Source organism: Chelonoidis abingdonii, chromosome 2, assembly GCF_003597395.2.
Source record: "Chelonoidis abingdonii isolate Lonesome George chromosome 2, CheloAbing_2.0, whole genome shotgun sequence".
NCBI classification, from domain to species: Eukaryota; Metazoa; Chordata; order Testudines; family Testudinidae; genus Chelonoidis; species Chelonoidis abingdonii.
The window spans coordinates 201,504,594-201,530,479 of NC_133770.1; the positions used below are offsets into that span (position 1 = coordinate 201,504,594).

General features: G+C 40.6%; 1 protein-coding gene across 1 annotated transcript in view; it reads right to left on the reverse strand.

Annotated features, from left to right (window-relative positions):
- Positions 1-341: 341 nt before the first annotated feature.
- The window catches only part of CCDC102B (coiled-coil domain containing 102B), a 336,500-nt gene continuing 310,955 nt past the window's right edge, over positions 342-25,886 (reverse strand). Inside the window, exon 8 of the mRNA XM_075061961.1 lies at positions 342-530. Within this exon, the coding sequence (XP_074918062.1) occupies positions 413-530 (118 nt within the window). The 3' untranslated portion in view covers positions 342-412. The remainder of the gene's footprint in view (positions 531-25,886) is intronic.

Sequence of the window (25,886 nt, forward strand, 5' to 3'; positions counted from 1 at the left end):
AGTCTCCTGGTCCCCAGTTCATTGCCTTGTCCTCTGGACAATACTAAATTTGAACTAAGTATTCTTCACCTTGCGTATCTTAAATTCAGTTTGTCTGATGATAAACTAGGACATTGCCACAGTAAGGAAAATCAGATTTTTGCTTTAAGAGACAGTAATCAAGAGAATTGAGAATGAAAAATGTACAACTGTAAACTCCAATTCAGATTTGGTACACATCGAAGCAAGTACATTTCCTGTGAGTCTCATGTAATATGAATACAAGTCCTGAATACTGTATTAGAAATCATAGACATCGTATTTCTTTGTACAGATCTGCCACATGTTTCAGAGCTCTCTCTTTCCTCTAAATCTTTATCAGTTTTCCTCTGTTCCTAATGATCAGTGTTAGGCTTGTCACTGTAGGGCTGTTTTATGAAACATGTTGGCTCCCCTCATCTTTGTTCACTTCCTCCGCGGAGTCACCAGTATCATACATGGAACTTTGCTTGATCCCAAATCCAGAGCTCACTTTCTGCTGTCTCTTTAACCTGAAAGGAAACAAAGTGTGTGATCTGAAAACAAATCAGAAATGCCCATTGTAAATTTAAAACTACGGCATATCAAATGTCTTCCAAGCAAAAGTTCTGTTATCACTCAAATGTAGAGCATTAGAAGTTTAGATCAGACAGGAATTTTACAGCTCAGTTAACTTTAGGGCACATATTGGATTGCTTCCCCAAGAATTGATTCCTTAATGCACCTAAGGGAAAAGAGATACTGTTTTAGATTAAATTATCTGAAATCATCTTTTGCAACAAGAAGCAGGGTATGTACATTTGCTTACGTACTTTGAGATAACTATGACCCTTTATTTACTGAATGGCATTTTTGGACTGTGGTAGGAATGTGTATGATTTTTTTCATCTATTTTGAGCAACAACTGCTGAGCCTTCCTTTGGATATGTATGGGGAAGTATAAGAAGGCACCTAAATAATCAAGATAACGCAAGCCATTGGTTTACCAGGTTTTAGTGTCTGAAGGGCAGGATGGAGCCAGGAAATGTGCAGAAACAACTATCCTGACAAAATACATTGGGTTTGATACATTCTACAGCATTTTGCTCAACAATGGTGAGTCCAGGTTAACATTTTGTAAATTACAGTTAACTCTTATTCTTTGATGAGGCTTTCTGGGACACTGTAGAATTGTCCCACCTTTGGTCAGACAGCCCCTGCATTGTTGAGGAGGAGGAAGGGCCCACGGAAGTAGAGCAGTCAACGGGAGCAGAGGGAAACCTTCCCATAGTTGGAACCCTCCTTCCAGACGATGTTGGGGTATCCTCTCACACTGACGTTACCTCTCTGGGGGAGGGAACTCCAGTTAGTAGGAAAAGGCAGGTGTTAGTAATAAGATTCGATCATTAGAAACATAGATAGCTGGGTTATGATGACCGGGAGAACCATATGGTGACTCGCCTGCCTGGTGCAAAGGTTGCGGATCTCTCGAGGCATCTAGATAGACTTATGTGTAGTGCTGGGGAGCGGCCAGTGGTCGTGGTACATGTAGGTACCAATGACATAGGGAAGGGTAGGAGATACGTCCTGGAGGCCAAATTTAGGCTGCTAGGGAAGTGATTGAAATCCAGGACCTCTAAGGTGGCATTCTCAGAAATGCTCCCAGTTCCACACGCAGGGCCAGGTAGGAATGCAGAGCTTCAGAGTCTCAATGTGTGGATGAGACAATGGTGTAAAGAGGAGGAGTTTAGATTCATTAGGAACTGGGGAAACTTTTGGTATGGGGGGAGCCTATACAGAAGAGATGGGCTCCACCTAAACCAAAGTGGAACCAGACTGCTGGCACTTAACATTAAAAAGGTTGCAGAGCAGTTTTTAAACTAGGAGATGTGGAAAAGCTGACTGCTGCAAAGGAGCAGGAGAATCGGACAGATACTTCTCTTAGAGGAGAGTCTATTAATAGAGATTCTCTAAGTTTTAGTCAGGAGAGAGGATGGAAGAAGATAATGTAAGGGCCAGATCAGATGAGAAACATTCACATAAAAAAGCATTGGACACATCAGAAAAGGGCAGACAAATAAACAGTGACAAGTTTTTAAAGTGCTTGTACATAAATGCTAGAAGTCTAAATAATAAGATAGGTAAACTAGAGTGCCTCATGATAAAGGATGATATTGATATAATAGGTATCACAGAAACCTGGTGGACTGAGGACAATCGATGGGACACAATCATTCTGGGGTACAAAATATATTGGAAGGACAGAACAGGTCCGTGAGGGGGAGGGGGGGAGTGGCACTATATGTGAAAGAAAATGTAGAATCAAATGAAGTAAAAATCTTAAGTGAATCCACACGTTCCATAGAATCTCTATGGATGGTAATTTCATATTCTAATAAGAATATAACATTGGGGATCTATTACTGACCACCTGACCAGGACAGTGATAGTGATGATCAAATGCTAAGGGAAATTAGAGGGGCTATCAAAATTAAGAACTCAGTAATAGAGAGGGTTTTCAATTATCCCCATATTGACTGGGAACATGTCACCTCAGGATGAAATGCAGAGATAAAATTCTCGATAGTTTAAATGACTACTTCTTGGAGTAGCTGGTATGGGAACCCATGAGGGGAGAGAAAACTCTTGATTTAGTTCTGAGTGGAGTGCAGGAGCTGGTCCAAGAGGTAACTATAACAGGACCTCTTGGAAATAGTCACCATAGTATAATAACATTTAACATCCCTGTGGTGGGAAGAACACCTCAACAGCCCAACACTGTGGCATTTAATTTCAAAAAGTGGAACTAAGCAAAAATGAGGGGGTTAGTTAAACAGAAATTAAAACATACCGTGACTAAAGTGAAATCCATGCAAGCTGGATGGATGCTTTTCAAAGACACCATAATAGAGGCCCAACTTAAATGTATACCACAAATTAAAAAACACAGTAAAAGAACTAAAAAAGAGCCGCCATGGCTTAACAATCATGTAAAAGAAGCAGTAAGAGATAAAAAGGAATCTGTTAAAAAGTGGAAGTCAAATCCTAGGCTACATCTAGACTACCCGCCGTATCGGCGGGTTAAAATCGATTCCTCGGGGATCGATATAACCCGTCTCATCTAGACGCGATATATCGATCCCTGAACACGTTTATATTGATTCCGGAACTCCACCAACCCCCAACGGAGTTCCGGAATCGACAGGGGGAGCCGTGGACATCAATCCCGCGCGGTGAGGACGGGTGAGTAATCCGATCTTAGATATTCGACTTCAGCTACGTTATTCACGTAGCTGAAGTTGCGTATCTAAGATCGATTTCTCCCCGTAGTGTAGACCAGCCCCTAGTGAGGTATATAGAAAGGAGCATAAACACTGCCAAATTTAGTGTAAAAATGTAATAAGAAAAGCCAAAGAGGAGTTTGAAGATCGGCTAGCCAAAAACTCAAAGGTAATAACAAAAATGTTTTTTAAACACATCAGAAGCAGGAAGTCTGCTAAACAACCAGTAGGACCCCTGGATGATTGAGATACAAAAGAGAGCTTAAAGATGATAAACTCATTGCAGAGAAACTAAATGGAGTCTTTGCTTCAGTCTTCATGGCTGAGGATGTTAGGGAGATTCTGAGCCGGCTTTTGTAGGTGACAAATCTGAGGAATTGTCACAGACTGAAGTGTCACTAGAGGAGATTTTGGAATTAATTGATAACCTTAACAGTAACAAGTCATGGGGACCACATGGCATTCACCCAAGAGTTCTGAAAAAACTCAAATGTGAAGTTGTGGAACTATTAACTATGGTTTGTAACCAGTCCTTTAAATTGGCTTCTGTACTCAGTGACTGCAAGATAGCTAATATAACACCAATATTTAAAATGGGCTCTAGAGGAGATCCCAGCAATTACAGACCAGTAAGTCTAATGTCAGTACCGGGCAAATTAGTTGAAACAAAAGCAAAGAATAAAATTGTCAGATACACAGAAGAACATAAATTGTTTGGCAAAAGTCAACACGGTTTCTGTAAAGGGAAATCATGTCTTATTCATCTATTAGAGTTCTTTGAAGAGGTCAACAAACATGTGGACAAGGGGGATCCTTTTAACACAGCACACTTAGATTTCCAGAAAGCCTTTGACAAGGTCTTTCACCAAAGGCGCTTATGTAAATTAAGTTGTCATGGGATAAAAGGGAAGGTCCTTTCATGGATTGAGAACTGGTTAAAAGACAAGGAGAACAAAGGTAGAATAAATGGTAAATTCTCAGAATGGGAGGGGTAACTAGGGTGTTCCCCAAGGGTCAGTCTAGGACCAATCTTATTCAACTTATTCATAAATGATCTGGAAAGGGGTAAACAGTGAGACGACGAAGTTTGCAGATGAACTTAACTGCTCAAGATAGTTAAGACGAAGCAGACTGTGAAGAACTTCAAAAAGATCTCACAAAACTAGTGATTGGCAACAAATGGCAAATGGAATTTATGGGATAAATGCAAAGTAATGCACATTGGAAGAAATAATCCCAACTATATATAATATGATGGGGGCTAATTTAGCTACAACCAATCAGGAAAAAGAGTCATCGTGGATAGCTTCCTGAAGACGTCCATGCAGTGTGCAGCGGCGGTCAAAAAAGCAAACGAGGGTGTTAGGAATCATTAAAAAGGGGATAGAGAAATAAGATGGAGAGTATCTTATTGCCCTTATATACAATCATGGTAGCCCAAATCTTGAAATACTGCATACAGATGTGGTCTCCTCATCTCAAAAAAGATATATTGGCACTAGAAAAGGTTCAGAAAAGGACAACTAAAATGATTAGGGGTTTGGAGAGGGTCTCATATGAGGAGAGATTAAAGAGGCTAGGACTTTTCAGCTTGGAAAAGAGAAGACTACGAGAGAATATGATAGAGGTATATAAAATCATGAGTGATGTGGAGAAAGTCAATAAGGAATAGGGCCCACCAAATGAAATTAATGGGCAGCAGATTTAAAACAAATAAAAGAAAGTTTTTCTTCACAGAGTGCACAGTCAACTTGTGGAACTCCCTGCCTGAGGAGGTTGTGAAGGCTACCACTATAACAGCATTTAAAAGAGAATTGGATAAATTCATAAGTTAAGTCCATTAATGACTATTAGCCATGAGGGGTAAGGAATGGTGTCCCTAACCTCTGTTTGTCAGAGGATGGAGATGGATGGCAGAAGAGAGATCACTTTATCATTGCCTGTTAGGTTCACTCCCTCTGGGGCACCTGGCATTGGCCACTGTCAGTAGACAGGATACTGGGCTAGATGGACCTTTGGTCTGACCTAGTACAGCCGTTCTTATGTTCTTATGTTGAATAACTATTGTCCATTACAATGAAACCTCCTATAAAAGTGAGGTTGATATGAATTAAAATAAATGACTCCTCTAGTAGAGAGAAACAGTGAAATCACTTAGCAATACCCTGTTATTACTGTAGTTTGCTTTTGTCACTTAACCAAATTAGAGATGCTATTCTATATATTCATATGAATACATCAGCACTTATGTTAGCGTGATGGTTTGCAAGGCAACACTGCACAATGCCACTTTATACTTTTCCTTATTCTCTTTTTCCCCCCAGAAAGGGAGACTACCACTAGAATTTAAAACTGAAAAAAGTCAATTGGAAATCAGGGATATGAGCTTAAATGATACAAATGACATTCTGTTCCCTCGGGAATATGGATGTTACATTTTCAATAGCAAATAATTTACTTTTAAAAAAGAAATATGTCTTACTAATAGAAACACACAGTCAATTCCATTAATACTAGCCTATATTTTTTATTTATAGTTTCAAATTAATGGGCTGCTCTGATACTTGTAAAAAAATTTAGCTGAAGGTTTCCTGACCTTCTGATATCTTTAATGCATCAGTAGAGTTAGATGTTCATTTTATTCAATTATTTAATTGCATGAATACAATTACATATGTTGTGAACCAACAGTAAAATCAATATCTTGCCTAATAACTTTTAGAATATTTAGAACAAGTATTTGAAAGTGTCCGTAAAAGAAAATATGTTTGTCAGCCTTCACTAATAAACTCGAATACTGATCTTTTTTCAAAGCTAGCACCAATCCATAATAAATAACACTATGCAAAATGTCTCCTAACCTATTAATATAGAGGAAACCCCTGCACCCACCACCCCACTGATTTGCAACCATCTGCAGTATCACAAATCAAAAACAGCTCCTACTCTATGAGAACTACGGGGACTGCTGTTCTATTTAAGTTAATCCTTATCAAGGTATAAATGGAGTGCATTGCACAGATATCAAATGGTTTTAGCTCAGTTTTATTTGCGGTATTTGCAATATATACTCATAACAGGTCTGAAGTAGTTCTGTGCTTTTATTGCTTCTATACTAGTATTATATATTACTGCTGTAATGTCCTATTTAAGAGAGAACATTTAAGGAATCAGAGTGAGCGGGCTATGAAAATGGTCTATTGCTAATAAAGAGACTCTCTGATGAGGCCAAAGACAGTTATTCTAGAAGTAGTTGCCCAATATCGCAGCACAAATTCAGATTCAAATAACTATTACTGCTCATAAACAAAATTCAGAATCTTAAATGAGTAATAAAAATGTACCTCAGCAAAGCATTAGGGGGTAGCTGTGTTAGTCTGCATTCCCAAAAACAATGAGGCGTCTGGTGGCACCTTAAAGACTAACAAATTTATTTGGGCATAAGCTTTTGGTAAAACACCCACTTCTTCAGATGCAGATGCAGGTATTATCAGCTTTGATTCCACCAATGAAAAAGAATGTGGTGACTGGAGAATAAATAGGCTCTAAAGTTTCCCAGCTTTAGAAACAAAAGTAATAAAAATACACTATATTTGCTTGTTTGTGGGCAGCCCAACATAGCTGTGAATGCAGTGGGGGGAAAGATCATCATCATAGTCTATGTAGGGTCCAGAACACAATCCCCCTGGGCTGAATATTGCAGACTAGTGTGACAGTGCTAGCCTCCCAAAGAGTGGAATAGGACCACGGTTTAATTGCTTTAGTTTCTAATAGACAGTGTAATTATTATTGGGGCTTGAAGAGTGAGCCTCTTCCCATCTCCCCGTCCCTCCCTAGAGAAATTCTGGACTTTACAATTAGGAGTTACACTTGTGGTTCTAGCCCCCATTGCGTTTTGCAGGCTACTGAAAAGTTAATTTTTTGCAGGCGCAGTTTACAGGCTCTGGAAATCAGATACTGTGCATTAATATTGTGTTTAAAACAAATAAAAAACAAACAAAAACAACTGCTGCAGACACAGGACCACCCAGAGGATTCAGGAGGCCTGGGGCAAAGCAATTTCAGGGCCCCTTTCAATTAAAAAAATGTTGCAAAACTATAAAATATTATATTCTCATGGGGGCCCCACTTGCCCCCCCCCCCGGGCAGCCCTGTGCAGACAAGAGATGCCTAAGAAAAAATCAATCAATCAATTTGTGTTGAGTGTTTTGGTTCATTCAGCAAGAACTTGTTGTGTTGCACTCCAGCCTGGCTTATCTTACCTTATTCTATCTTGGGTCATGTAAGGCCCATAGGATAAAACCCTTATTGTCTGAAAGCCTTCCATGTAAAAGTGAAAACAATTGCAAAATACCTAGTGGACTTCATTGAGTCTCTGGCTCTTCTTATTCAGCATTAAATCTCTGCTTGAGGAAGGGTTTTGTTTCTGATTTTTTAATTTAAAAAATACTTTTTTTGGTAGATTGTTTTTGTTTGGTTTTGGTGGGTAGGGGTCTTTTGGGTAGAAGACTTACTCTGAGAGTCCTGATATATCAAAGTAAAGCAGATAGAAGATATGCTTATGATTTTTCAGCACTTGGAAACACAAGAATCTAGTAACAATTAACTCAATCTTATAAAAACACAATATAAAGCCTTCAGGTGGGTTACATTTTTGTAAATTAAGCCCAGATCCTGCAATCTGATGCACATGGGCAGAGCTCTGCACTTGCATGGATCCCCACTGATGTAAAGGAGATTCTGCTCACACACTGAAGCTTTCAGGATCAAGGCCCTTAGGGATAATATGAAAACAATGGGGATGCTCAAGTGTAACTGATGGCGTCATTGGTCCTGCAGAATTATTGTTACTAGTGATAATGTGCAGGAAGGAAACAGCCCACAGCAGCTTGAGTTACAGAGCCTCGCTTGAACTTAGAAGGCTGGCAGTTAGAAAAACATCAGATTTTTACTCATATGTTGGGAAAATTGGCTGCAGAACCAGTCAAAAACCCAGAAACCGATGGTGTCATTTTTATGTAGTCACTTTTCAAAATGGAATTGCACTTTAAATCTCCCTATGCACTGTCAAACGAAGGCTAAAAATATACATTTATTTGTATTACCCTGGTACCTAGGGGCCCCAGACATAGACCAGGACCCCATCATGCTAAGTGTTGTACAAACAGAGCAAAATGACAGAAAACGTTACTTTGTTTACTGCAGACATTTATATAAAATGCTATGACTAACAAAAGTCAATGACACCTAAAAGGTCGGATTCCAAAATGCCTATCTGACCTAGGAGTAGAAGTTCCATTGTCAGGCAATACAGTTCTATTTTTCAGTAACAGATCTTTTAAATGGATGTGATTCTTCTTCTCTATGTTAAGCCTCCATACAAATTTCCTGACTGCATATAAGAAAAATGGACATAACCATCTCTCATGTCTAAAAGAGCACACTACGCCCTGGCTGTCTCCATAGGGTTCTAAATGGTCCCTGTGCTACACATTGTTCAGTCCAGATCTGGATAAGTCTATGAAAAACAGCTCAGTTTTAAAGTGGTAGATGCAAATGAAAGAACAGAGAAAGTCTGCAGAAAAAGATGTCTTTACAGGAAAGAAACTTGGCCAAATCTTCTGGCCCTCAAAGCAGATTTAAATTATCCAGATATAGCTAGTGAAGACTATACCCGCTGCTCAGGGAAGCTTGCCACAGTGGAAAGCTGGGGGAGGTGGCAGATCTGGCTCCTGCGCCCACAATCCTCCCACTAACATGGGTGGAGCGGGTGTGGAAAGGGTATGGCTCAGCTCTGCTATGCCTATTCTGCCACTGGTAGAAGTTTACTGTGACTCATTGATCACCTTTATCTTCACTTTGCCTGAGCTCCATTGGGGTGAGATTAAGAATCTGGTCCAGTGTGTAGAGGCTCGGGCCAGTAGTTTAATAGTAATAAAGGATCTAACCTTTTAACCTCAGTACAGAATAGTAAAAGAGTTAAAAAAAAATTAAATAAATATATTTTTAAATTAGAATACAGAAACGTTAATGTGGCTAGCCCTTTGTGCTTGAAACGAACAACTTTATTTTCAAAGGATGTGCTTTAACCTGGGTGATGTCTGGATTCAAGAGAGTGAAGGAATACTATTGGACTGCTGATGGAACTTGGGTTTTGCTAGCAGGTCAACGATTGACACCAGGTAAAATATTTCCAAAAGCATTTACAATATCCCCAAGATCAGGATAGCAGGGACTAGACAGTGGGTGGGGAAAACTAGTATAGGATTTTGCTCAAACAATTAGTAAGAAAAAAATAGCCAAACTCTACAGGATGATCAAGAATGACCAAAGGTAGCTTGTCACTAGTCCAAATTACTGGAACTAAAGTTGCCCTAAGAGGATTTATTCCCCTTGTTACTAGTATCCTCAAATGGTTTGAGAATATGGAGGGAGCCTTTGCAAAACAGCAATACTCTCCTGCTGACCATGAGAATATTCTCTCTCTAGACAACTGGGAGCACTAGGTTGTTTGACTATTACCAGGATTGAGAGTCACTTAAAAATTCTGTTGTATACATGGGAACGTTCCACTCCGATCACTTGCCAAATGGCACAAACCAAAACTGTTTGGAAGGCCTGACAATAACTGGAATATGCAACAGACGGAGGGGAAAAACACCCAGGTAAAAATGAAATGGCAAAATAAAATGTAAGGCCACTAAGTTCTGGACAGTAAAGCAAAACATTTTGAAAGCCTGCCTGGCAACAGAGAAACAGAAAGTGCTATCAAAGTCAACCAACAAAATCACGGAAATGCACAGTTTAGCAGGCAGCATACCATATGTCCGCCAATATCTAGCGCATTGGGGACATTAAGAAAGTCATTTAGGTGGTGTCCTATTGTGCCCAGGTATAGTATAACGTATGGTACATTTGTTGCTTAACTGTGCATTTCCTCACTTTCGTTATTTAGCATCACTAATTTAGGGCTTGAACAATATAGTTTGCGTCTGAATTTTTCCATTCAATATTTTGAAAATCAGTGTTATTATTTAGAATTAATCTCATCACAGTGCAATTGTCCTAAAGTGTTAAAATGGGGTAGGCTCTTGTTTACAAATCTATATGTAATGAGATGGCTAGATGGGATTATTTTAACATAGCAGACTGCTGCACTTGAACCTATATAATTTTAATTGTTTATATATTCAAATCCTAATGCAATTTGCTATAATGTCACCTAGGGAGACATTACAGGGTTGTTGTCGTTGTTAGTTATACAGGAGGACTTCCCCAGGGTAAGAGCCTTGAAGAAACACATGCAGACATACTTCAGAAATGTGGACTGGAGGCAGTATAGTGAGAGATTAATGCAGCAGGGATAAAGGAGAAAGATCAAGAGAAATTTGGCTCTGTAGAAGTGAGTGCTCACCTATTATATTGGAGGATTGTGAGAAAGCAGATTTCTGCAGGGTAGCTGGTCATAAACTCTAGTGTCTTGTCCTTTCATCTAGTATCCTCAGGGAGCCACTGAGCAGGATCACTGCCTCCTGACAAACATAGATGTCAAGAGCAAGGAACATCAGCAGCCCTCTGTCCCACACCGGAGCAGATCCAGATTCTTCTTTTGTCATGTGCTCTGAGGAGATGAGTTTTAGGGTATGTCTACACTGGAATAAAAGAGCCATTGCATGGCCATGGACGGCCCAGGTTGACTGACTCAAGCTCATAGGGCTAAAATTTGCTGTGTAGATATTCCATCTGGAGCTGAAGGCTCGGTTCTGGGAACCATCGCCTTCATGGGGTCCAAGAGCTTGAGCTCCAACCTGATCCTGAATGTCTACCCAGCAAATTTACTGCCCTGTGACCTGAGCCCTGTGAGCCCAAGCTGGTGGACCCAGGCCAGCCACAGGTGTTTACTTGCTGTGTAAATGTATCCAAAATGGTTGTGCTGAGCTTCCAACATACACAGTGAAAGTCTGGCCATCACCATAGGGAAACCATAACCAATGCATGTTATCACCCTAAAAGAACTCAATCCTAAATATATAGAAGTGCGAAAGAGTGTGAAATGTAGACCTGCTTTGGTCAATTTTTATTTATTTAGGGACAGAGGAGTAGAAAATATGGTTTCTGGAAAATCTAAGTGTTCTTCAGGAAAATGTTGGTTCTGCTAAAATTTCTCTCATTCCTTTTGGGAAAATGGAAACAAAGGACTTCATTTTGGGATGTGCAATGCTTTGGGGGTTCACTCGGACCAGTAAGGGGTTGTGTCAATGCCTGCTCTCTAACCTTGAATGCTTCTGTGCTGTGCAACTTTGACTCAGAGTCCTGACACCAATAGCCTTTTCAGTCCCAAGTCTCCCAAAAACTGTATCCCCTGCCATATCCAGTACCTCTCTTTGGACCCTCATAGAAATTATCAAATTTGCTGCCTCTAAAGAGACAGAACACAAACCACCTTCATAGTTTGGCTGAGGATTTTACCCTTCAATCTAATGCACATTATTGAGATGGTTTTGTAATAGAACAAGAATGAGTTTAACAAAGCAGATTTTCAAATGCTAAGTAAGAATAGAGGACCAATATGATCAGAAGGAAAACAAAAACAAAACAACTAAAACTTACAATCTTTGTTTAACCAGGTTTCTCACCTATAGTCAGTTCTCAGATACTGCAGTCCTGTTGGATTGAAGGATTCAACTTTCTCAGATTACAAGAGTTCTGGCTGCTTGTGGCAATTCAGTAATGAATAACAAAATGTCTTTTTGCTTCTGCTGATATCTATGGGTATGTCTACACTATGAAATTAGGTTGAATTTATAGAAGTCGATTTTTTATAAATTGATTTTATACAGTCGATTGTGTGTCCTCCCACTTAAGACCATTAAGACGGCAGTGTGCGTCCACAGCACTAAGGCTAGCGTCGACTTCCGGAGCATTGCACTGTAGTAGCTATCCCACAGTTCCCGCAGTCTCCACCGCTCACTGGAATTCTGGGATGAGATCCAAATGCCTGATGTGTCAAAACATTATTGCAGGTGGTTCTGGGTACATATCATCAGCCCCACCCCCACCGTGAAAGCAACGGCAGACAATTGTTTCAAGCCTTTTTTCTTGGGTTACCCCGTGCAGATGCCATACCACGTCAAGCATGGAGCCCCCTCAACTCACCATCACCGTATGTCTCCTGGGTGCTGGCAGACATGGTACTGCATTGCTACACAGCAGCAGCTCATTGCCTTTTAGCAGCAGACAGTGCATTACGACTGGTAGCCATCATCATCGTTGTCTCCTGGGTGCTCTTTTAGCCAACCTTGGTGAGGTCTGTCAGGGGCGCCTGGATATAAATGGGAGTGACTCCAGGTCATTCTCTTTTTAAGTTTCGTCTCATGGAGATTCAGTCCTGCCTGCAGTCGTAGTGCACCATCTTCTGGCGAGCAGCCAGGACATGACAATGGCTAGCAGTCGTACTGCACCATCTGCTGCCAGCCTAAGACATATAAGAGATATGGAGTGGATCAAAACAAGAAAGAGACTAGATTTGTTTTGTATTCATTTGTATTCATTTACTCCCCCCTCCCCACTGTGAATAGTAAGGGAAAGGATAGTTCAGTGGTTTGAGCATTGGCCTGCTAAATCCAGGGTTTTAAGTTCAATCCTTGAGGGGGGGCATTCTGTGTGGCAGTTGTGTGTGTTTTTCCTAGATGTAAACCCACCAACTTTTTTAATTTTAATTCCTTGTAAGCCATGTCATCTGTTGCCCCTCCCTCCATCAGAGCAATGGCAGACAATCGTTGCGCGCCTTTTTTCAGTGCAGATGCCATAGCACAGCAAGCATGGAGCCCCCTCAGACCAGTGCAGCAATTATGAGCACTGTAAACACCACACGCATTATCCTCTAGTATATGCAGAACCAGAACCTGCAAAAGCAAAACCAGGCAAGGAGGCAAACGCAGAGCAGTGACGAGAATGATGAGGACATGGACACAGACTTCTCTCAAAGTACGGGCCCCGGCAATGTGGACATCATGGTGTTAATGGGGCAGGTTCATCTCATGGAACACCGATTCTGGGCCCAGGAAACAAGCACAGACTGGTGGGACCGCATAGTGTTGCATGTCTGGGACAGTTCCCAGTGGCTGCAAAACTTTTGCATGCATAAGGGCACTTTCATGGAACTTTGTGACTTGCTTTCCCCTGCCCTGAAGCACAAGAATACCAAGATGAGATTCAGTCCTTACAGTTGAGAACGTGAGTGGTAATGCCCTGAGGAAGCTTGCAACGCCAGAACAGCCTACCAGCATGCAGGCATCAATTTGGAGTAGGCAAAATCTACTGTGGGGGCTGCGTGATCAAGTAGCCAATGCAATCTAACACGCTGCTGATATCAAGGGTAGTGACTCGTGGAATATGTGCAGGTCAAGTGGATGGCTTTGGCTGCAATGGGGTCCCCTAACTCAGTGGGGCGATGGACGAACCATATCCCTATCTGAGACTGCGACCACAGAGGCAGCCAGACAAACACTAAAGCGGTACTTTTCATGATGCTGCAACGCACTGTGGATCATAAGGGAACGTTCACCTACATCAATGTGGGATGCGTCGGGAAGGTACTATGATGCTTGATGGCATCTTTCAGGAATCTGGTCTATTTCAAAAGCTGCGCAACGGACTTCTTCCCAGACCAGAGAATAACCATATTGGGGATGTTGAAATGCTTATAGTTATCCTTGGGACCCAGGCCTAGCCCTTAATGCCATGGCTGGTGAAGCCATACAACAGGCAGCCTGGACAGTAGAAGGAGCTGTTCAACTCATAGGCTGAGCAAGTGATAGAATGGTGGTAGAATGTGGCATTTGGATGTTTAAAAGCTCATGCACAGTTTACTGACTTGGGAATAGACCTCAGTGAACTAATATTCCCATTGTTACTACTTGCTTGCTGTGCGCTCCACAATATCTGTGGAAGAGTAAGGGGGAGATGTTTATGGTGGGGTGTGGAGGTTGAGGCAAATCGCCTGGCGACTGATATATGTCAGTCAGAGACCTCCAGGTGGTTAGTGACCGGGGCTGCAATGAGGGGGAGGACAAGTGGGCAAATGTTTGCCCCAGGCCCCAACAGGTCCCTGTCTATAAAGTAGACTAGGCGTGAGGGTTATTTCTTTTCCTGTTAAGGTGAACAAAGGGAACCAAACACCTGACTATAGGACCAATCAGAGAACTGGATTTTTTTAAAAGTCAGGCAGGAATTGTGTCTCTTGTGTCTTTTGTTTTCCGGCTTATGAGGAAACAGCTTCCTGCTAACTTCCTATTCTTTCTAACATTCCCTAACAAGTGTGAGTACAAAGGCAACAAGGCAAAATAGGCTTTATTGCTTTGTGTTTGTTTTACATGTGTAGTTGTACTGTGCTGGACTGGTTTAATTGGGCTATCTTTTAAATCAGACTGTTTATTCATATTTTCTTATAAGCAAGAGCCTGTATTGATCTCTTAATACAGTATATTGTTTGTATTTTCTTTCTTTTTAATATAAAGTTCTATTTAAATTACGTGAGTTTCTTTTCCTAGTGGGCAAAGGATCAGAAATTTCTTACCAGGTATCTGTCTCCCTCACGGGAGACGAGAGCGGGAGGAAGATTCACACTCTGTTCTTACCTTCTATTTGGTCCAGGCGGGGCAAAAGGCTCAGGACAAAGGGAGGGGGAAACTCTTGTGTGAGCTGACTGGTGGAATCATAGCCTCGGTGGAAGCTAGATTGCCGTTCCGTTGTATTCAAGGAGTGAAAGTATAGCATCGCACCGGCTAACCAGGACTAAGGGGGGGAAGCTGGGGGATGAGATAGGGAGACCCAGGGGTCTGGGTCTTGGGGGGGGGTTTCTCCAGGGAAAGTCTGGGGGGACCAGAGCGAGGCAGGCGCTATATTCCTGTCTGGTGGCAGCGAGATAAGATCCAAGCTGGGTATAAGCTGCTCCTCCTAGAACGGGATGCAGCTCATCATAGAAGCAGTATGTCTGGGGTTCTGACCCAGAGCAGCCATTTGCCTTTCTGGTTTTTTGGTAGGCTTGCCTCAGCACCTAAAGTTTCATGCGGCACTGCTGCAGATCCCTGTTATAGCCTCCATCTTTTATGCCCTTGGAGATTTTTTCAAATGTTTGGGCATTTTGTCTTTTGGAACAGATTGGTCTCCCCATACAGCGATCAGATCCCGTACCTCTCGTTTGGTCCATGCTGGAGCTCTTTTGAGATTCTGGAACTCCATCATGGTCACGCTTGCTGATGAGGTCTGCACTCACCTGCAGATTGCCATGCTGGCCAAACAGGAAATGAGATTCAAAAGTTCACAGGCCTTTTCTTGTCTACCTGGTCAGTGGATCTGAGTAGAGAGCGTTGTCCAGAGCGGTCACAACGGCGCACTCTGGGATAGCTCCCGGAGGCCAATACCATTGAATTGCAACTACACTACCCCAAATTCAACCCGGCAAGGTCAATTTCAGCACTAATCCCCTCATCGAGGGAGGAGTACAGAAATAGATTTTAAGAGCCCTTTAAGTCGAAAAAAACAGCTTCGTCATGTGGACAGGTGCAGGGTTAAATCCTTGTAACGCTGCTAAATTCGACCTAAACTCATCGTATTGACCAGGGCTATGCCACATTCACTGACTCTGCTGTGAGGGGCAGGAAGATCTTCCTCTGTCGAGATTATTAAGTGGTCATCTTGTCCCACTTGCCTCATGTTTGTTTATCTTACTTGTAAATGTGCTTTTCATTGTCTTTGGTCTCACATTTACATTAGAGACAAAGTTGAGCCTGCAAAACAACATTTATTTGCCTTGGACAGGCTGGGCTTAGGCATTGCTGCTAAGTAAATTTTAGGAACATATTTCTAGCACACAGATATAATTATTTCTACATCACCTGTCTATATATCATACAATAATATTGATGATCAGCATGTTACCAGTTTGCATATGACACCTTACATGCCATTGTTTAGACACAGATTATTAAAACAGTGAGTTGGGGCAATGAGTGTGTTAGGCCTGAATTTCTGGGGGCAGGGGGAGGGATCTAGGTCTGGTATGCTGGCTGCTGAATCATTGTCTGGGCTGTTTTTTATTCTGAAATTCTTCCTTTTTTAACAAATTTACTTTTATTATAGTACTAAACTGTATTACTTTTATTACAGTATTTAAAAAAAAAAATGGTTTACTGTCAGTGATCTCTAGGGATAGCCAGCACTTTTGATGATTCACTGTAATAGGAAGGAGAAGAGGAAGGCAAAAATAATATTTTCTGCGTAAATAGGTGCAGTATGGGCTCAGAACTCTTAAGTACTCTCTCTCTCTCTAGCTCAAAAAGTCTCCTTTTAAAATTGGAACACCAATGTGCAGATAATCTGCACTACAATGAAATGGACTTTTCTCTTTTTTGCATGAGTAGTTTGTAAATTATTTGTTTTTGAATAGGATGTTGACTATTATGACACAGGTCTATCTGACACGGAAATTGAGAGTAGGAGATAATGCACTTATTTATGGATCCTAATGAGGTATTTATCACTGATATGCAGCTATATAAAATTAAGTTAAAAGGGCTTCCCAGAGAAATGGCATACAAAAGGGTTTCACTTTAGATTTTGCTAGGTCTTTTAAAATGCATGGCTGACAACCCAGGAAATTGCTGTGAATTACTCAGACATGGAAGAAGCAACATTGCACAGTATGGGCTAAACTATTATGCATACTGCAACTTTCTTACTAAAAAAACAAAACAAAAATACATCATAGAACAAAATTAGGAGGAAGGAAAATTGTCAGAAAGGATTCAATATGTACTTCACCAGTGAATATCTTATAAGATGTTCATAATGCTGTGATTAATGCCTAAAAGGCTAAGTTTGAGATGGATTGAATTAGCAACTAGAGAGTTTCCTGCCCAAGACAATAGCTGATGCTTATCAGATATTCTGATTTAATTAACATACCTGAGCCAGACAGCATCAGGTGATTGTCACAGGGCATGAATGAACTGATGGGTAATGAATTATGTCACTCACATTTACAAGATGGAAATTATCGATGGGCTGTGGGTAAACTCAACCACCATGCCATAGGAAATCTCGTCTGTTAACAGTATAGAGTATGGTAAGACTTCATGCTGCCTGAGATTTTCTTTAATATTTCTTTCAAGGCTCAGTTTCCACTATGTGTCTCTACATACTGTTTCTTTCCCTTAGACAATCAGTATCTTGTCTTTTTTTTCCTGTTAATTTTCTCATAAACTTCAAATCATTCTCCTTATAGCTTCGTTTCCCAAGTAAACAGATGGGTATATAGAACAGTATGGGTCACAACACAAAGAATACTTTGGCCAAGGAACTACTGGATTTTGGGGCTTATTTTTTTAACTAGGGTAGAAGCAAATAAGAAACAGAAGGACTGATTCTGATATCACTTATAAAATTGCAAATTAGGAGTAACAGTTTCTAACTGAAATCAATGGACCTATACTGGCATGAGATCAGAGTCTGACCCATAGATACCATGATATAAAATAGTTTGGGCAGGCTGTGCAGTGAACACTTCAAACATGGGAATAGTTAACTACAATACAATGGGTAAGAGTTACAGTGGTTTGAGCATTGGCCGGCTAAACCCAGGATTGTGAGTTCAATCCTTGAGAGGGCCACCCAGGAATTTGGGGCAAAAATCAGTACTTGATCCTGCTAGTGAAGGCAGGGGGCTGGACTCAATGACCTTTCAAGGTCCCTTCCAGTTCTAGGAGATAAGTATATTTCTAAATATTAAAAGAACAAAGCCCACTTCAAACAAAATATAGGGAAATGCAACTTTTGGTGTCAATAAGCTTTTCCAACAGAGGGGATCCCAGAATCTTGCATTAAAATTTATGTTTTCTAGACCTGATGCATAGATGGAGATTGAACCAGTCTTTAAAAAGGTCCCAGTTCATATCCAGACTCTGAGATAATCCCTTGCCTCTGGCAACTTGGTGTTTACATGTTCCCAGGGACGACTCTATGTTTTTTGCCACCCCAAGCATGACAGTCAGGGGGCCTTCAGTGGCACACCAGCGGGTGGCCCGCTGGTCAAGTAGATTCAGTGGTGTTTCTGCCGGTGATCTGCCGGACCACTGCCGAATTGCTGCTGAAGCCGCGGGACTGGTGGACCTCCCACAGGCATGCTGCTGAACACTATCTGACTGCCGCCCTCACAGCAACCGGCATGCCGCCCCCCATGGCTTGCCGCCCCAGGCACAAGCTTGCTGTGCTGGTGCCTGGGGCTGCCCCTGCATGTTCCTTTATTTACAGTTAAAAGTTTCCCTTTTAATCTTTGATGATTCCAAACTCAGGAACATCGCAAAGAGATTTTTTTTTTAAAGGAAAACTTTTCACTTCTTTACTATCCTTAACACCATCAGACAGGGACACAATCTGGTGTATGTACTTTCCTGGTAAACCTCAATTCATTACAGATAGAGAGTCCACAGACTGGAAGAATCTGAAGTGTATTGTTGATAGCAGCCCTAATCAGCATTGGAGCCACAGGTTCTGGTTCCAAATTTTGAGCATATCTTCAGTCCACTGTCAAAACATATAATGCAATTTTATAATTTTATAATGCAATTTATATGCTAAAGTAATTGAGCTTGCTTAACTATGCTGCCATACACAAAAATGCAAAACAAGTCCTCCTCTTTTAAGTTACTTGCTGTAGATTGAGGAAAACAACAAGAATGAATAAATGTAAAGTCAGCCTGACAGAACATCACACACACATCTCCAATATGACAGGCTGCAGCTCGTTACAAAAAGGCTATTGAACTCTGCACATAGGAAGAGTTCTATCATATGCACTACCTAGGAGACAAAATCCAAAATTGCTTCCTAGCTACATGCATTAAAAACGTGTCAAAAGATGAGTGTAAAAGTATGACTTATATGGGATACTTCTGAGGTTTGGGGGTTTTTTTTGTTTTTTTGTTTGTTTTTTAGCAGCAAGATACTCATAAGAAAGTGCATTTGGCACATGCATGTGAGTTTTACTTTGTACAGTAATATTTTTACCTCCATAATCTTCAGGCCTATAAAAAGCATAATTATTTTCCTTCCCAGTAATTACATAGTTGCCAGCTTCAATTTCAATTCCATTTACCGTTTCAAAACTCTTATCTTTTAAGAGCTTCTCAATATGTGTCTTCATTATCTCCTCTTTTACCTTGACTAGGTATGCCACTGTTTCAAACGTTCTTTCCTCGCGCTCACTTTCTTTCTCCCATGAGAGTTCGAATCAAGCTCTCCCTAGTCTAGGCATAACATCTTGGAAGTCATTTGATGCAGATTCTTTACTCTATGCTGTTTTTCATGTCTAGTTCTTTTGCTAAATCTGGTTTAAATAAACCAAAGTAAGATACACATTGAAAAGAAAAGACATCACATTTCATAAGTACACATATCACCCTTCCAAACAGGAAGTCTCATGTAAACACCTGCAGGTTAAACTTTTTGGTTTACCAGCAGGTAAACACTACTTAACATACTATGATATCATTCCATAAAATGTCTCCTGGAGTCACTACTTCTGGAAATTACTTTATAGTCATAGAATGAAAATTACATGGGTGGAGGTCTGGGACTCTATATTCAGCCCTGGACAGGTGCCAAAAACACATTGCTGGACTGTGACAGTATTGAAGTCTGATATCTCATGGAGCAGCATGGCTAGCAACAAATGTTATACATCACTGCAAAGCTGTTACAATGAGCTTTCCAATGGTGCACAGCATTTATTTCAAACCTTGTGAGGTGGTGAGATATCAGAGTGTGAATGTACATCAATCCAATTACTATCTTGTTCCCCGCTACCCCACCCCAACTTACATTTTGACATGATAGTGGCTGCTATCAATAGATACCAATTCCACAGCTGCATATTATCTGGAAGTTTGAAAACCAACTTTCAAATGTTACAAAAAATTAACCTCTCGCTCGGTGGTTTGTAAGTTTTCGAGTGCTAAAGTTATGTTGGAACTGAAGTGGGAAGTAAAAACTAGAAGATGTAATCAGAATGAGAATATTAAGGTTTCATTATCATAGGACCAATCAAGTCTGATGGACAAGTGCAAACGCTTTCAGGGCCAGTAGATTTTTCCAAGCAAAGAAATAGAAAGTAAAAACCACTGATCCCTAAATTATAATACAGCAGGCTAATGGGTAAGGAGAAGTAGTAAAACAGTTACAAGGAGGCACTGGATGTCTTTTTTTTAACTTTATCCATAGATCTATAACAGGGGTAGGCAACCTATGGCACGGGTGCCAAAGGCGGCACACGAGCCGATTTTCAGTGGCACTCACAATGCCCACGTCCTGGTCACCGGTCTGGGGGGTTCTACATTTTAATTTAATTTTAAATGAAGCTTCTTGAGCATTTTAAAAACCTTGTTTACTTTACATACAACAATTGTATAGTTATATATTATAGACATATAGAAAGAGACCTTCTAAAAACATTAAAATGCATTACCAGTATGCGGAACCTTAAATCAGAGTAAATAAATGAAGACTCGGCACTTCTGAAAGGTTGCCAACCCCTGATCTATAAGGATGGTTTTACATAATATTACCAAATTAATAGATCAAAATCTCAGTATTTTGCTGCTTAACATGTGTATTGTCTTTTTTAGATTCAGATTGTCACAACACACTCAAACAAAAGCCATCTTTTAAATAAAAAAAGATTTCCTATGTTTTTTCCTACCAATTATATACAGTAAGTTCTAGGATATTCAATGGAAACTAAGGCTGCAAGGGCCTCAACGCTCATTGAAATTCAATGGAAGTTGGCACCTAATTCCCTTGGTCTCCTTTGAAAACCCCAGCTGCAGAGTTTTATGAATGGATTTTCAGGTGTTTCTAATAGTGGCTGCACCATTTGTAGAAAATGATGCTATTCATCAACACAGCTAACTCACCACATTACAGAGATAGTTCATATGCAGAAGACAGCCTGAAAAAGTAAGTTTCTCTTAGGTATCTAAACTTGTCTGTTTAGAAAAGTTGCACATCCAAGTTCAGGTGAAGTGCTGACACCTCAAGTTACAAGGGTTCATTTAACATGACCGTGGCAGTAATATCTACTGTAAGTAACAGGTTTCAGAGAAAGAAAGTGTCCAAATCTTTTCTCAAACATTCTTGCTTTTAACTGCAGGTATAGAAATCTTTGTGCCACTTCTTTTTTTTCTTCAACAATTAGGTATATATTATGGTGTCAAGGTTCCTCCCCCACTTTGAACTTTAGGGTACAGATGCGAGGACCTCCATAAACACTTCTAAGCTTAACTACCAGCTTAGATCTGGGTTTGCTGCCTCCATCCAGATTCTTCCATGTCTGGAACACCTCTTTCCCCCCCAAAACCCTCCCCTCCCTGGGTAGCCTTGAGAGGCTTTTTCACCAAGTTCCTGGTGAACATCGATCCAACCCCTTGGATCTTAACACAAGGAAAATTTAACCATCCCTCTTCCTTTCCCCTACCAATTCCTGGTGAGTCCAGATCCAATCCCCTTGGATCTAAAAACAAGGAAAAAATCAATCAGGTATTAAGAAAAAAGAGGCTTTTAATTAAAGAAGGAAAGGTAAAAATCATCTCTGTAAAATTAGAATGGAAAATACTTTACAGAGTAATCAGATTCATACAGCCCAGAGGAACCCGCTCCAGCCTTAGGTTCAAATCCTCTCAGCAGAAAGGAACATTTACAAGCTGAGAAACCAAAAATAAGACTAACACGCCTTACCTGGCTGTTACTTACAAGTTTGAAACATGAGAGACTGGTTCAGAAAGATTTGGAGAGCCTGGATTGATGTCTGGTCCCTCTTAGTCCCAAGAGCGAACAACCCCCAAAACAAAGAGCACAAACAAAAGACTTCCCCCCACCCAGATTTGAAAGTATCTTGTCCCCCTATTGGTCCTTTGGGTCAGGTGTCAGCCAGGTTTCCTGAGCTTCTTAACCCTTTACAAGTAAAAAGATTTTGGTGTCTCTGGCCATGAGGGATTTTATAGTATTGTACACAGGAGGGCTGTTCCCTTCCCTTTATAGTTATAACATTTGGCTTATACAGTGAAAATCTCACTACATCCAACTATTCCCTCACAGCTCATTAGTAGGCCTCTCATTTCCAAATTCCTTACAACACGTTAATGACTACATCACTTTGTTATCTAGCTATGTTGAAACTTCCATGTGATGTTCTTCCAAAATCTTGCCTTCATCTTGATCTGTGGGCTTACATGACAACAGAAATTAGTAGCATATAGTAAATGACATGCTATAGCAGTAGTTCCTGCTTTGGGGAATAGAAATTGATTCTATTTTTTGTCATCTTGACATATGACGGCTCCAGAGTGTACCCTCTGACCTATTCTCTGAAAAGTGTACATTCAGATGAACAGCAGACAATTTGGAACGATCATCATTTTTGGGGGGGGAGGTGGTTAGAAATAGAAACACTATATGAAAAAATAAAAATTTGCCCAGCTTCTAGAGGCTCTGAAATTTTCAGAAATATAAAGGGATGTTATACAAAGTGAAACACTCCCCAAAGAAACTGGTGGATAATAGGATTATTGAAAAGCACCCTTAAGAAAATCACGCTATGTACCATGGTTTATCTAGAAATCTATGCTACATGCAGGACTTTTTATAAATTTTAAGGGAACATAAAGAGTAAGGGTGAAAATGTTATTTTGTTCATTGCATTTATATTCACTTATGGTAAATTCTAAACTGTACATATATGCTTTGAATAAGATTCTGGATTTGATTTGTTTTACAACAGTGTAATTCCATTGATTTCACCTGATTACTCAAGATTTACTCTGATGTAAGTAACAACACAGTCTGACCCCACAAAATATACACTGTTAGAATCTATCAATAATTGATAACCTCCTTTTGACTGAGCCACACAGTTCACCTGCTTCATGTGATATTAAATAACAAATCATTGAAATTAGCATTATACAACCAAGTTCAGATAGTTGGTGGCTTAAAAGAAATCCTTATTTACCATGCTGGAAAATCAATTTCATTGGCAATTCCAAATTTTAATGTGGCCTTATTTTCAGGGCCATTAACTGTATGTCTACAGTGCGAGGTAAGCCCAGTGTTAGCAGAATTTGATTTAGCAGATCCTAGGTTTGTGAAACTAGAGTTTAAGTGTCTGCACTCATTTGTAACCCCAAATTAGGAATTGTTGAATCCTGGGTCCCAACCTGGGACTCCAGTATCTACACTGCATTATGGGGGCTTGAATCCAAACTCTCATATCCCAGACTTCTTAGTGCCTTCCCAAATTGTAGACTCTCTAGCCCTTTGATCATGGTGCAGTGTGGGAAAACGTGACTGTCCAGAAGACAAAGAAAGTCAGCCTGTGGAATTGTGGGATACTTTTGGTGGACTCCCAGAGCATGAACCTAGTGTGGCTGTGTCTGCACTGCAAAGCAAGACAGCTTGAACCATGAGTCCTGGCTTGAGTCAGGCTCAGATCCTACACTCACATGGGCTTCTGGGACATCACATTTGAGTCCAGGGTTAATGTAATTTGTCTGTAGATAGACAGGTAGTTAGATGGGGAAAAGATTGTGCCCAGAATAGGAAGGCATCCAGTCTGTGATAGAAGCTTATTGAAACATTTGAGGGTAAGATTTTATCTGTATTCAGTTTTCTTACTGTATTAGGTTTAGATGTGGTGTTTTATTTTATTTTGTGTGGTAATTCACTTTGTTCTGTCGGTTATCACCTGGTACCACTTAAACCCCATTTTTTGTATTTAATAAAATCACTTTTTACTTATTAAGTAACCCAGAGTACGTATTAATACCTGGGGAGGGAGGAGGTGAACAAACAGCTGTGCGTATCTATCAGTGTTATAGAGGGTGAACAGTTTATGAGATTACCCTGCATAAGCTTTATACATGGTGAAACAAATTTATTTGGGGTTTGACCCCCATTGGGAGTTGGGCATCTGGGTGTTAGAGACAGGAGCACTTCTTAAGCTGTTGTCAGTTAAGCCTGCAGTTCGTGGGACATAGTTCAGACCTGGGTCTGTGTTTGTAGCAGGCTAGCGTGTGTGGCTCAAACTAGGCAGGGAAGTGAAGTCCTAAGCTGCCAGGGGAAAGCGACCCAGGGGTAGTCTCAGCACATCAGTTGGCCGTCCCAAAGTGGTTTCTGTGATCCAACCCATCACAATAGTAAAGAAGAAGGGGCCAGTGAAGAGACACAAAAACAGTGGTGACATAGAAGGCATGCTTTGCAGCAATGCTTTGAATGGATAAAAGTGGAGCAAGAGTCCATTTGCCAAGGCCAGAGAGGAAGAGGTTACAGTACTCAAGATGTGAAATAAGGACCTGGGTGAGAATTTTAACTGTGTGGACGAAGATCTTAGACACGTTATGCAGCAAGAAGTGACAATATTTAAACACTTCCTGGATGTGAGGATCTAGAGGGAAGTCTAAGTCGAATATATCACCTAGGTTACATGCTGCAAGGTTGTTTTCAGAGACTGCAAAAGGAGATTGTAGGGAGGGTTTCAAGAGAAAGATCAAAAGCCATGTTTGGGCCATATTGAACTTAATCTGATGGTTGGAAAGCTCATGAAGACATGTCAAAAGGCAGGTTGTGATCCAAGCCAGTCTGGAGCCAGTCAGAGGTAGATCTGACAGTCATCAGCATGCAGATGATAGCTGAAGTCATGTCTTTGAATAAAATTGCCCAGGATGTAAAGGGAGAAGGGGAGACAGCCAAGAACAGATGCCTGTGGAAACTTCACAAAGTAGGAGAAGGGATAAAGAAGGGGATCTTCCCAACAACATGCTGAAAGTCAATAGACAGCATGAGGAGAACTACGTGAGAACAGACTCACAAAAGCTGAGGGAAGACAAGATTTCTCATTGCCAGTGGTGTTGAAGACAGCTGACAGTCACAGAGGACAAAGATGTAGTACTCGTTCTGATGTTTGGCCAGAAATTTTGGTGACTGGAATGCAAAGGGCACAGGATCTAGGTAGAACTGAAAAGAAGGAGCTCCAGACAGCAGTTATAGATAGAGCTTAGATATGAAGGGAATAAAGATGATGAGGCAGTAGCTGGAGAGGTAAGAGGAGATCAGTGGTGGGGTTTTGCAGAACTGCACAAACTGCTCTTAGTGGTATCACATTATGGTATCTCAAATGGTAGAAGAGGGAAACCTTGGTTTCTGGGCAGGGCTTGGGAAAGGTATGTTGTTTCACTCACTTCTTTCAACATCTGAAAACAAAAGATAACCAATAGGAACTAACAAAATGCATATTTGAAAAACATCTTGATTACAGCCAAGTGAAAATTGTTGACAAACATTTTGGGGGTGAAAAATGAAGATTTGGTGACATTGAAACATTTCAAAATTTGTATCAATTTTGCAGAATTGTTTCAATTAAAAAAACTAAAATTCTAAAAAAATGAAGTATTTGCACATTTTCTAAACAAAACATTTCAATATTTCATTTGAAATGACTTTCAAAATTTCTCTTAATTTTAATTTAACTTTTAAAAAAAATTTCAAATGCTTAAAATC